We start from the raw sequence: 14,080 nt of genomic DNA on the forward strand, positions 1-14,080 counted from the left end.
ATTTCATTGTGAAATAATGCAGTGAAATGTCGGTAATATGCTGCTGACACAGAGCTGACTGTAGTTACCGTGCCTGCACTGACTTTACAGCAAAATTCAAAATTCAGGTATTATATTACAATTAAGGCCTGAAAAGTGATGAAACAGTTATTGTGAAATACTACCGTTAAATACTATGACACCCTGGTAATGTTGACCGGTGTAGTGAGGATGAAGCGGCGCATACATGATGGACCGATGGACAAACAAAACGTAGTTTGACTTGTTAGCGTTATTCAATGCATTGGCTCTCTCTAATGATGAAATGTTACGTCCCAGTTGATGAATATGGACAAACTGTGAACAGACAGACTGAGAAAGAGGGTAATTTAAACGATTTTCTACTCTGGTGTGCTGAATTCCCTTTTACCATCTCAGGTAACGCTTCTGAACTACAAACCCACACATGCACCAGGTTTCACTGTCATATGTATGAAAGCACTGTGTGGACACACACCGAGGCTGAGCCGGGTCCCTCCAGCGTGACACACACCTGCAGGAGAACAGACGGCTGCAAACAGCAGCCTGGACCTCCTTCGCTGTGCCTAATCCCGGGTTTTGAAATGAAGTGGCACTTCTGTGAGCCGGTGTATTGATTTAGGTCACAAGTCGTGTCTCTGGGGTGTATTCACCGAACAGGTATGCACTGTCAGGCTTAATCCCTGTGAATGAATTTAATCCGTCCTGGTAAACGCTGCCCCTCTCCATGTGTTCCAGTGCCAGAGGACCTGTCTCTGGAGGAGAGGGATGAGCTGTCGAACATCCGACGCAGGAAAAAAGAGCTTCTGGATGATATTGAAGTGAGTAACGATACTTTTGTTAGCGAACGAAGGTGACGAATGATTCTGTGAACTAGTAAAACAAGTTCTTCAAGTGTGTCAGAGGAGTCTGATGTGACACACAGAACGTTATTTAGATTATTTGATTTCATTTGATGTCTCAGTGTATCAGAAAAGTACGACATCAGCTGTTTGTCGTTGCCTTCGTTCATCTAATAAAGGCAGAAATGCTGCATGTGAGGTTGTGATGTTGATAATAACTGTAATGAAACCTTTCATTTGGATGATTTTTTTGCAGCTAAATTGTATGAAACCATCAAATGATGATGTGTGTAGCTGCTGTGTGATTGTTTCTGCACCGTGCTCTGTCAGAATAGAGAGAATACAAACGTCAGCGTGTCAAACAAGTGACTGAGCTCTTTGCTTTCAGCGGCTGAAGTTTGAGATTGCAGAAGTCATGACTGAGATTGAGCAGCTGACATGTGTCGGGGAGAGGTGAGTCCTATTTCTTCAACAACTTATTACTTATTTTTGAGTAGTTTTGCCTTTAAAATGTCAGAAATATTTGTATAAAACAAATTTAAAAAATCAAAATTCACCAAGACAGCAGGATGACGTTCAGATTTCTCATTTTGTCCATGAAAGATCTTGATTTTTTAAAAACGGACTCAAGCAGAAAAGCAGTTCTTTCATCAGAAAAATCATTTATCAGAATAGTTGCCCGCTGATTTTCTGTTGGTCGTCTGTTCTGTCGACTGATGTCAATTGTTCAGTCTCTTAATGAAAATATTGAAATTTTAAATTAGAAATAAAATAAAAAATGAGAACAATTTTGTTTTATTATTTTATCAATAATGAAATATTATATTAATTTTCTTTAAAAATCTAATTATATTATTAAATAAATATTTATTTAATAATGATTATTTCATTTTATTAATAATAAAAAATCTTAATTTTATTTAAAAGTATAACTATATTTAAAATAAATAATTATAAATATTTATTTATTTATAAATATTTAAATAACCAAAAAAATTATTTCACATGTTGGGACTCAAATGATTAATCAGATCACCTTACTATTTTTGCTCTTTTTTTCTTTTTTTTTTTTGTCTCTGTAAGATATTCAGACTTATGCTTTCCTTCTCTGGGAGGCTCACGCCTGCCGTTTTTGTCCGTTTGTGTTAATCCTCCATTGTTTGAGGAGTGAAGCGGGACAGTCCCCCCACCAAACCTCAGCCAACAGTCTGTGTTTGGAGGCTCTCGTTTGATTGGCTGACGAGTTGGAGTGAGGTTGTGTGTCTCAGGTGCAGCTGGCAAACGTTCTCGGGCTGTTCTGGGCACTCGGGACGCTCAGGGAGAATTCACAAAGGTGCAGGTTTCCCCGTGGGCTGCGTGCAGAGAGTCGCATTAAAACAAGAATATCGTTCCTCTAAACAGAGAGTGAGTCACGTGTCGTCATGCTCGACATAATTCAGTGAATAAACGGAGTTATGGCACGCCCCCCGGACAAACCCTGCACACGCTGACCTACTGAACAAACAGCGCCGCGCCCGCCTGTCATGTGACCCATGTTTCTAATGATGGTGTTTTGTTTTTTTTGTCGCAGCAAAACCACACAAAGAAACAAACAGATCGCGATGGGGAGGAAGAAGTTCAACATGGACCCTAAAAAGGTCACTTTTAAAATAAAAACCAGTCATCAGGGCTCCTAACACCGACCACAGCAGGGAATTCAACTGTAAGTGTGTTTTCTGTTCTTTTTTTAAAACAGGGAATCCAGTTTCTTCTGGAGAATGATCTTCTCCAGAACACCCCAGAGGACATTGCACAGTTCCTCTACAAGGGCGAGGGGCTCAACAAAACCGTCATCGGGGACTACTTAGGCGAACGGTGAGCACTCCGGTTTTCCCTCTGTTTTCCGTCCACCTTTCTTTTCCTGCACGTGCTCAGGAAACTGGTGGTCTGGATTCATGGAGCAGAGCAGAGACAGGAGGCCGAGACACTAAAATAAGTGAAGGGAAGTCGGTGCTGATTGGCCTGACAGAACAACAGAGACGTCAGCCAGCGCAGCGGCTTTTCATTTAGCATTGATGTGACGCGGCTGCAGGATTTGACTTTGCAAACATGTATGAATCTGTCACTGCATTTCTGTAAATCAGTCAACCTGTTTCTTCTGTTTTCATCCGACTTGAAGACGTGTAAAGAGCTAAGCTTGTGTCCCTGCTCTCGTCTCCTCCAGGGACGATTTCAACATCAAGGTCCTCCAGGCGTTTGTGGAGCTTCACGAGTTTGCAGACCTCAACCTTGTTCAAGCCTTAAGGTGAGCTAACAACCAAAACTGAGGGGAAAAAAGAAAAAGAACCGACCTCAAGTGGGTGTTGAACACAATCCATGCATTAGTGAAAAGGCTTAAAAGATGCCAGAACACGACAGAGCAGTTTAAAGTCCTGGTTTTAAAACTCAGCATCAGCCTGTTAAACATCTCCTCGTATCTACATGTTTGGTGGCAGATGACGTCGTATTGTGTTGCAGCTAAAACAGATCCAGCTTGGCTCAGGGTGGAGGCCTCATCCCACCACCACTGTGATCAAACAGAGATGAAGCAGAGGCTGCATTTTATTTTTTTTCATGCCTCAGGTTACTGAGTGTTGCAGAAGACTCCTCAGTCTCAGCTGCTTATGAAGTCAGACAATTGGTTCGTTTAAAATCCTGTCAGAGGTCAGGTTCAAAATGTGAAAGAACTCCACAGATGTGTTGATATAGTTGTAGTATCTACATCCCTGCAGACACCTCTGGACTTTCTCTGTGCACGGCCATGTAAGGTCTACATTCTGAGGAGCGTCCCAATAAAGATCACCTGCATGCACTCAAAACCCTCTAAGTGAAGCCGTCTTCATGTTTTGCCCAGATTCCTGCTCCTCTCAATGTAAAGAAATATCTGAGGCCAGCAGTGTATTAGGTGTGTAACGCACAGCGGACGTCCATGAGCTGTAATATACATTTGCATCAATATTTCATGGCATGTCATTAAAGTTTCTGCCTCTCTCTGCTTGTGCAGGCAGTTTCTGTGGAGCTTCAGACTTCCTGGCGAAGCCCAGAAGATTGATCGTATGATGGAGGCGTTTGCCTCCAGGTACTGCCAGTGCAATCCCGGCGTCTTCCAGTCCACAGGTACCACACACACACACACACACACACACACACACACACACAGACAGACAGACATATGAGTCAGACTCAGCCAGACAGTCCAGGGCAGATAGCATGTGGCAGCCGGACCACCCCAGACTCAGATCGATGCTTCTGACTGTCTGTCTTCCTCACAGTCAGCTGTTAAATCTTCAGCTTTTCCTGAAACGCTCTCTGAATCCACAGACAGAAGCTGGTTTGTCTGAACTTGGCTCAAGTCATTTAGCTTTCTGCTGGTTTGTACGTCGCTCACTAATCCCTGTGCAATCAGCAGCCGTGTCTCCAGCGGTGATAATGGAATCGATCAGCGGTCAATAGCGGTCATTAGTGCAGCGTCGGCTCGCTGCTCTTCTGTGGAGGAGGACACAGGTGACAGCTCCGCTCATGAATATTGATGTGGTGCAGCAGCGACAGCCCCAGACTTACTTACTGGTCATCTCCCAGGCCCGGGTTATAAATCACGGTGCAGAGGACGGGGACCGGGCCGGTTGGAGTGGATGGATGGTGAGCAGGAGTTATGACAGTGGAGCACAGGTCTGTGTGTCACAGTGGGGGGCTTTTTGTTGATTAAATTCTCCTTTTTATTAGACTGAGTCCTAAATTTGATGATGAGAAAATGCACTGATGGACTGCTGACAAATGAATGACAGCGCTGCGGTGCTGTCATGTAAGGACCAGGATGGCCAAGTTGGATGTTTTTAGTTCTATAAATATACACTTGGATCCTGTTGTTGTCACCCCCTAGTATTATAATATCACTGATTTGAACCACACAAACTAATGCACTCTCTGCCACACTGATTCATGATGGAGATGTAGCCTTGTGCTGTTCTGTAGCCTCCCCGGTGACTCTGGGTACCGTTACCTCCACAGACACCTGCTACGTCCTGTCATTCGCCATCATTATGCTGAACACCAGCCTGCACAACCCCAACGTCAGAGACAAGCCCCCGGTGGAGCGCTTCATCTCCATGAACAGAGGGATCAATGAGGGCGGAGACCTCCCAGAGGAGCTACTCAGGGTGAGAGCTGAGACAAACATATCCCAGGTAGCATGCATTTGAAGCACTGTGTTGGTAAAGGTGCAACATCATGATAAATATCTACACACATGTATATATATATACATGTGTGTGTGTGTTCTCTATCATGCAAAGCAGAGAGTCACGCTTCACTGATTGAGATATTTGCAGCTCGGCAGAATGTGCTACCGATGCTAATGATCTTTGGTGTTTCCTCTAAGAAAAACCTTTAAAAACAAGTTAATGTACCCACATGCTGCTGGCTGCCGTCTGCACCACAGTGCCATCGGCTTCATTTATAAAAAACACTTAAAAACTCTCCCAGAGTCATCGAGCTATGAACACTTGTCTCTCGCTTCTCGACACCCAAACAGATTTTGTGTTTGATGCAGCGTTGATCTGAAGGCTCGGTTCGATGTGAAGTGTCGACTGGAGGTTTTAATGTCAACTAATGCTGTTTCTGCTCCACCGTAGAATCTATACGACAGCATCAAGAGCGAACCCTTTAAGATCCCAGAGGACGACGGCAATGACCTGACGCACACGTTCTTCAACCCAGACAGAGAAGGCTGGCTGCTCAAATTAGGTTAGTGGCAATCAGATGGAGCTGCTGAGGGAATGCAGGACGTCCTGCAGGACTTAATTTGGTTACCGTTGCATTTTTCGCTGCACAACTGTGGCTTCATTCATCAAAGAATTTAAAGCGCGGGTCGCTCCTATTGGTGGTGAGGTGTTTCCGCTGGATGAGACGTCACCGGTAGGAGATATTAGACCCTCTCCACTGAACACAAAGGTCGTCAGCATGGCCGTATGGTGTCTTCTGATATGCTGGAGGATGTATTGTTAACATGGCTGAGCATTTTCACCTTCAAATTGCAGTGTGCTGACAGAAGACGATTCAGACTTCCAGGGTTTGATGTATGACAGATCTGAGAAACCGACCCAGGAAACTGGTGTGGTGGGACTTTCCATATTCTTCTTCTTCACAATTGGTTTGAACACGTATGACTGAATTACTAACTTGCCTTTGTGTAAAAAAGTGTATTTTTGCAGTTGTTGGTCAGCTCGTTTTAGGACTTCTAAAGGAAGCAACCTTGTGGAGTTCTATCGAAGCCACTTTAATTTTATTGGAAAACCTTCGAAATATACAATTTTAAAACACCGAGATGAGTTTTTTGGTTTTAAATCAATGACTGGAGACCGAAGGAGCACTGATGTCGTTGAAATATCTGCAAACGGCGTGTCGTGTGCATGCCCCATGTCTGTTTCCATTGTTAGCAAATGGCAAGCTTTCTCCATGTTCCCAGACCTGCACAAGTCTTTGGGCCTGTCAATGAAAAGAACGGCAAAGAAGAAGCACAGTTGACTCGTGTTATCTCGCTGAAGTCCTGGAAAAATGCCCAAACCTCTGGAATCATCTGAAATTGTAAACTTCCATGTTGCGTCTCAGTCGTCAGTGGTTTCCTGCAGATCCCACAGTAAAACACACCTTCTTCTGACTGCATGCGACGTCTCCGTAGCCTCGAATGCAAACAGCCCCACGGTGGCTCACAGACCCAACATGATTACATTCTGCTGCGACTCCTCCCTGGAGCTGTTTCACCGGTTCTCACTGTAATATTTCTAATTTCACTCTCTAAAAATAAACCCTGGAGGGTGTGGAGGAATAAATGCCTCTTTAGCAAATCTCTCGCTACGCAGAGCGGAAATGTGGCCGCGCTAATTCAATAGCCAGAATCTGTGGAAACGTGAGGAAACCTGGAGCTCTGCTAATCATGTGTGGCCCCTAGAGGCTCCTGGGGGGCCGTGATGGAGACAGGACGGAAAAGGAAAGGTTGGTATTTGGAGGAACTAATGCACACACAATCAAAAAACACAGGAAACGCAGTGTCCCTGCTTCACATCTCTGGTGTTTCTCTCTGACACGAGACTAAAAACAAAAGGTGTGCTGGACATTTGCACTCTGTTTTTTTCTGGATGTCGTTTGCAGAAGTCCGTTCAGTATGTGTGCTCCTTCAGGGGCGCTTTAGGTGCCGCGTTAGGTTCATGTCAAGTTTGCTCGCTTCTCCTGAGAGCCAACGAGGTTTCATCCTTGAAAAATGAATAGGCTGAGTGTGAAATAATTTATCAGCTGCTTGAGTCATCATTTAGCAGAGCTTGGAGTTGGGGGAGGTAGCGGCGGTAGATCGTAATCGCACACAAACCAGCTTTCTGCAGTTTCCCGCTTATCTGTGATTTACGTTCAGGCCTCCGTCCCGCAATAACAAAACAGAGCATTTAACCGAAACGCCGTGTTTGCTCTCAGGAGGTGTCGCCTCAAACACCCAGAACATCTACTCACAAAGTTATTCCACTTGGGAATGAATTCTTCTGTCGGATTTTTAGTCAAATCAACCCGACTGTGTGTCTCAGGGCGTATTTGAAGAAACTTTAAATAGAAAAGCACAAATCTGCAGCCAGCCTTTTCCATGTAGGGCAGGATCACAGGAAGCGTGCTAATTTAATGAACTCGTCAACGGCATGTGGAGTATTGTGTGTGAGTGATTGTCACATGACATTTTCTTGGGGTTGAAGAGCAAGAAAATTGAATTCCAGCGGTGAGCTAATGAGCCGACGTGTAGAACCAATAAAGGGAATTGTGTTGTTTGGTCTTTTTAGTGCTTGAATTAGGATTTGTTAGAGTGATTTTTCTCACTCGGAGCAAAAATTCATAGAGTAGTACTTTATAATATAATCCTGCTTCTTAAAGTGCACAAGAAGACACAGCGGGTATCACATGACCACTGTGTCACTTCCTGTCTCGTCTTTCTCTTCCTGTCAGGAGGCCGAGTGAAAACCTGGAAGAGACGGTGGTTCATCCTGACAGACAACTGCCTCTACTACTTCGAATACACAACCGTGAGTCTCAGACCAAGACAGATTCATACAATGCCTCTCTGCCAGTAAAGGTTGCCCCTCAGCCACCAGATGAAATAAAACTTCACCACATTAGCGTCCTGCGAAGTCCTCCGCTGGCCAGACTCTCATAAATGGTTGTTGATTGTCACGATTATCACGGGTTGTTAAATCCTGCATTTCCCTTGTTGGTCTATTAGTGTCCCTCACCGTCCCTGCAGAGTTGCATCAGTGCTTTGTGTCCTTGCTGCTACATCAGCACCGTCCTGGTGTTATCCTTCAGAACGCTGTGACTACGTCCCGTCCTCTGGTCTCCCTGCAGCTGCTGCTGCTGCTGCTGCTGCTCACATTATATGGTCCAGCAAACAGCAGTGAGGACGAGAGGAGGGACGAGGCTCATTCAGTGCCAGCAAATCACATGATGGCGGATTTATCCTCTGTGTCCGACACAAACTCCAGTTTATTTGCTTCTTAGCTCCATCGTATGTGTTTTTAATGCACTGCTCCTCTTGTTCTTCCCTCTCTTCCCCCGTCTGGCCTTCTGTCCTCTTTGGCTGCTTGCTATTCACTTTCCCATCTCTTTCTTTGCATTCACTCAGTTGTTTTTGCTTCCTCCTCTCCGTCTCTCCTTCAGGACAAGGAGCCTCGTGGGATCATCCCACTGGAGAATCTCAGCATCAGGGAGGTGGAGGAGCCCAGGAAACCTGTGAGTGTTGCCTCATTAGAGCCCTCGGCCTCAGAGTCCTTCTTCTCCTGGTTACCGTGTTTGTTAAATGTTCCCTCGGTAAAAACACATCTTTGCTCTTTGCTCCTCCTCCAGAACTGTTTCGAGCTCTACAACCCCAATCACAAGGGTCAGGTGATCAAAGCCTGCAAGACGGAGGCGGACGGCCGCGTTGTCGAGGGCAACCACGTGGTTTACAGGATATCAGCGCCGACGCCTGAGGAGAAGGAGGAGTGGATCAAATCTATCAAGTAAGGAAATATATATATATATATATATAACGGCGTATTATCTGACTGAACAATCCCACAGATTGGCTACGTTCACACTGCAGGACTTGATGCTCAATGAGGATTTCTTTGTGACTTCCTTCACGTTTCCACTTCAATGCGACTTGTATGTGATCTGCTGTGTGAACTTCATACGAGCCAAAAGTGTCCCGCATGCGCAGAAGAGGACACGACGACGTCACACGCAGCGAGCGTGCTCAGTGTTTATGGAAGTAAACATGGATGGTAACGGTGGAGCGTATCTGCCACTCCCCCGCCGCCACCGATGGAGGAAACAGAAGTGTGAGCGCTAACTAAACTAGCATCAGCAGCCAAGTACTGCCTGTGTGTTCTGGACACTTCCACCCCATGGGTTAGGGTTACAAACTGGTCAGTTAGGCTGAAATCCAGCGATGTGTAGTGTTCTAACACACTAGTTATTATAACAACTATGAACAATAATGAACAACTAATGAGCCTTCCAGCATCAAGCCCTCCTCGTATCTGGACCTCCGTCTGGACAATCCGACAGCATTGATATCCGACATAGAAGAAGGTTTTACATTTAGTGTTAGCAAGTCACAACTGTGTGTGTGTGTATATATATATGCACACACACACACACACACACACACACACATATGAAGTATTAGTTATGGGGCTGTACAGGGCCAGGCTAGCAGTTTCCTAGTGTTTACAGTGTTTGTGCTAAGCTAACCGGCTGCTGCCTTTAGCTTCACATTTGGCCTTCAGACATGAGAGTGATATCAATCTTTTAATCTAACTGTCTACAAGTAGGTACATAAGCATATTTACAAAATGTTGCTCCCAAAATGTCAATGACGTAATCAAAGGGAAGAGTTTGGCATTCTGGGACATGTTGGGATTTAAGAGCATCACAAGAAACAAACCGCTGTTTCTGTTTTTTGTGGAAATGAATCCGTCTCATCACATTTTAAAATTTAAAAGAACTTTGAAGCGCTTTCGTAAAAACCAACTGGACTCCTCTTTTAGGTTCTTGGAGATGTTTCACCTGAAATCTTCTACATGAGCTTCTTCAAGAACCTGAAGGAGAAGCTGAGCTGTTTTTTAGTGATGCTCTCAGGATCACTGTGACCTGGATGCATCTGAGCTCAACTCAAAAAACTATTTTCACTTTTGTTTTTTTACAAATTCAAAATGAAAGAATCACGTTTTACGAATACAAATCACACATGTTCAAGCTGTTCAAATTCAATAGTACAGATTAGATGCTAAATTAAATGTCTAAAAATTCAGATTTAACATCCAGGACAACGAGGATGTTGTCTTGTTGTACCTGTAATTCTGTGTCACGTGATCAGTGCAGCTTAGTTTCATTGGTTGGATGTTATCTTGTTTTTTTAAAAAAAAAAAAAACAGTTCACAAATTGTGTGACTTGGATTTCGAAATGTGCTGAGAGAGTTTTTAACAGCCTTAAATCTCAGCCACTCTATGCAGCGTTTCTTTGAACGTGCGGTTTCTTCCCATCCATGGATTCCATACATAGCTCCTGCAGTAATTATAACCTTGCTGTTTGTGACATAAACGCCAGATGCTCTGTAATCTCCTGCGTAGAAGGTGGTGCAATGTCACCAAGAGTTGGCTCAGCAGAACGCAGCGCTTGTGTACTGTAACGTAGTGCAATCCTGCTCTCGCCGTACTATCAGAGAGCATTCAGAGGGGAGATGATGGGGATTAGTCACTGGGGTGAGCCAGCAAACCCGACGCTGGGCCGCCGCATTCACGGAGGCTACACCAGCTTCACCAGAGGGGTCCCAGAAGATAAAAGGTTTTTTATGGAAATGATGATTTTTCCTTCTTCTAGAGCAGAGAGATGATCAGAGAAGTGCTATCTGCTCATCTTGAGTCACAAACACACAAACCCAGATGTTGCTGGACCAAGTAGGTCAGCTGAGCAAGTGGGTTGTTGTCTCATGAATTAATGCAATGATCAAGTCCAAACTGTGTCAACACGTCGGGGCTTTCTTTGAAGGGCAGAAATGTAGAAAAATGGAAAAAACCGGCAGCCTCGCGTGGGTTTGATCACACCATAGTGAGTTATTGTTTCACGAAATTAGGTTGTTGAAAGCGACAATGAGCTGCGTGAAAGAGGGGGATAGTGATCGTACACGGAGTCATTCTTCATCGCGTGGCTTTATAAAGGGAATCAGAGATATCCGCAGTGGGGGGTTGAGCCTCTTCTCGCTTTGTGCTGGTGCTAACGGGATTTAGCAGCCGTGAAACTGGGCTTCTCAGTGGAGCCCAAATGGCTTCCTGACTCACTCGCTCCCATTGTGCGCCGCCTTTCCATCGCCGCGTAAGAAAAGGGGAACGCGGGAACGCAGAAGAGTCGCTAATCTGGAGCGCTATTGTTCGCCCTCCTTCAGACCTATAAACCTGCCGAGCAGCGAGCGGGAGATTGTGCGATTGTATGTTTTACTACGTTCTTGGCAGGGTTCTGGAGGAGGGAATCGGTGAGAGGTTCCAACAAACCCCAGTACCAAGAAAAAAACCTGGCGAGGGGGGTGTGTTCCTCTTCAGAAACCATGGAAACCAAACTAGGTCACTGCACAAACTTTTCCTTTTTTTTTTTTGATCTAGTTAAGGCAGGGGTTTGTATAAATGTGCCTACATTTCCATATCAAAGATGTTTGAGACCCTCCTCTCATGTGGCCTTCTTATTTATTTCATCGCTGTCCTTTGATTGGCTTCTCCAGGGCCAGCATTAGCAGAGACCCCTTCTACGACATGCTGGCCACCAGGAAGAGACGCATCGCCAACAAGAAGTGAACGGGGACGATCCTGTCAGCCTCCAGACCTCCATCTTTCTCTCCTTCAGCTCATAAACACACAAACCACACAGTGCAAAGCTGACTTCAGCCCTGAAGACAAACCTCAGTGTCTCCTCTGGACGGTCTACCAGTCCTGTGCTTTAGTTGGGGAGACATCACTCACCGCTGAGGAACAGCAGAGCTCCAGCAAACTCAGATAGTTGCACGGAGCAGCACAACAACCATCCAGCCGGATTGTTTCTTCACATCTCACACACCCCCTACCTCCCCACTCATGGTCATCAGAAGTTTCCCAAAAGCACAACTGCCATGTTTCAGGTGCACATGCATGCATGTGGGTTACTATAGACCAATGTTTGTGTCTGTGTGAATGCAGCGGTGTGCATGCTATCAGTGCACACAGCATCTACAGTGTGGGTGCAAACAGTGATGCAAGTGTTCCCTCCACTGTGCTTTATGAAAAGGTTGTTGTAATTCAAAATCAGAGATGTGCGGCCATCTGCACGGAGCGACTTCTGGAGCCAGAAGACGGAGGTGGAGGTGAATCGTGTCGACCGTGTCGTCATCTCACTCTGGTGCTGGATTCTTCTCTCCAGGTGCCTCGGCTGCTCAGAGCAACCTCAGAAGGAGCTGGCTGACCTTTAGGCTCCCAGTGCAGCGCTACAGTCTGGAGTCAGCTGGGCTGATTTCATTTATTTGTTTGGAGCAGAGAATTTTGAAATGTGCATACTTTTTTATTTTGTTTGAGTAGCAAAGGTGCTTTTGCTGAAGCTTCCGATTGAACTTGCTTTTTGGACATGAAGTTGCAGTCCTTACGATTCCAGCGCTGGCTGATTTGGCAGCATCGATCATTCACTTACATCAAATAGAACAAAAGAGCGGCCGGTTTGGTGTTCAGAGCAGCCCAGCAGCCGTTTAAAGAGCTGAAACTGGGCTCACGTGGGTTTCTGCCTGAAACTCTTCATCGACCACCTGGTCTGGCAAAAAATAAAAACAATCAGCAGGTTTAGAAAAAGAGAAATAAATGTTGCATGTGTGGCGTCTGATTAAAGGCAGCAGAGAGCAGCAGAGATGTCCGGTCACCATGTGTGGACGACAATCCCTTCATGCTCAGCTCACACTGAGCTCATCTAAACACTTCCAGCCACTAAACGTATAGAAACGGGATCTGACGTCATTCTTATCGTAAGGATTATAACTTTAAAAGCACTTTGGTCTCAGAAAGGCTTTCCAGCCTCCTGGGTGGGTTTTATTTACGGCTCTGCAATGGCCCGATAGGTACCAGTCCAATGAAGCTTTCATTTTTTTCCTTCTCTTTTTCGTTCTTGTCTATGGCCTATGTCAGTGAAGGTCGGCGTGTTGTTGTGATCCTGTTTGCATTTGGTTTGTACTTCTAAAGATTCTTGCTTGCGTTTGTGTTCCTCTTTAAGAATTTCTATATAATAACCAGCTATCATTTTTGTATTTATTTTCATTTGTGAAACGGTTTATTACTACCTGTAAATGTTAAAACAACGTATGCTTAAGTTATGTGTGTATATATGATGTATAGGTTTCTGGTCTCTTCGTTGTAGTATGCACACTCTGTGTTTGAGCTGAGCAGCAGTTTGCATCAGCAGAAGTTTGGGGTCTTCTTTACAAAAAAAGCCTTAAACATAATCATTAGAAAATCTATGATATTGATGATTGTGATAAGAATATTGGTCAATAACTGTGACAAACCTGGTAAAAAGCCATGACTGACGCGTGAGGAAGGTGGTTGTATTAAAGATACTGATGAAGATTATGGTAAAATAGATGTGTGATGATGTACAGTGCTATCAGTGATGATGATGATGATGATGATGATGATGGTAGAATTGATAATGATGTCAAAAACACCAGTAGTTTTCTATGTGATTGTAAAATAAAACGAAAGCCTTGTGGTCAGGGCACAATATTATCTTCTACAGTTAACTTTTATATTCTCTGTGAAAGCTATTGGTCACGTTGTACATTACGTGTATCTACATAAAGTATACAGAAAGCAGATTTGTGGCGTATTCATTATTGATGCTGCTCCTGACCTACTTGCTTGCATAAATAATGAGGTGTAATTAAGGAAGCACACAGATAGTTGTCATGACAGGCTGTGAATACGCAGAGCGCTGTGACTGTAGGATGATTGTACCTGGTTGAAGGCAGGATAAATCAAGAGCATCCATCCATCCATCATCTACACCTTCATCCTCACCAGGGTCATGGGGGGCGGAGTCTATCCCAGCTGACTCAGGGTGAAGGCAGGTTCACCTGGACAGGTAACCAGTCTATCACAGGGCTACACTTAGAGACAGACAACCAAGC

At 44.7% G+C, this 14,080-nt stretch overlaps 1 protein-coding gene across 1 annotated transcript in view; it reads left to right on the top strand.

Moving 5' to 3' along the window:
• The window catches only part of cyth3b (cytohesin 3b), a 37,503-nt gene extending 23,735 nt beyond the window's left edge, over positions 1-13,768 (top strand). The window contains exons 2-13 of the mRNA XM_008303443.1: positions 757-839; positions 1,249-1,313; positions 2,431-2,497; positions 2,596-2,714; positions 3,064-3,144; positions 3,883-3,995; positions 4,887-5,035; positions 5,510-5,621; positions 7,857-7,933; positions 8,565-8,636; positions 8,751-8,905; positions 11,663-13,768. Coding sequence (XP_008301665.1) covers positions 757-839; positions 1,249-1,313; positions 2,431-2,497; positions 2,596-2,714; positions 3,064-3,144; positions 3,883-3,995; positions 4,887-5,035; positions 5,510-5,621; positions 7,857-7,933; positions 8,565-8,636; positions 8,751-8,905; positions 11,663-11,735 — 1,166 coding nt within the window. The 3' untranslated portion in view covers positions 11,736-13,768. The remainder of the gene's footprint in view (positions 1-756; positions 840-1,248; positions 1,314-2,430; positions 2,498-2,595; positions 2,715-3,063; positions 3,145-3,882; positions 3,996-4,886; positions 5,036-5,509; positions 5,622-7,856; positions 7,934-8,564; positions 8,637-8,750; positions 8,906-11,662) is intronic.
• Positions 13,769-14,080: the final 312 nt, after the last annotated feature.

Source organism: Stegastes partitus, unplaced genomic scaffold (genome assembly GCF_000690725.1).
Source record: "Stegastes partitus isolate 25-593 unplaced genomic scaffold, Stegastes_partitus-1.0.2 Scaffold2006, whole genome shotgun sequence".
Lineage (NCBI taxonomy): Eukaryota > Metazoa > Chordata > Actinopteri > Pomacentridae > Stegastes > Stegastes partitus.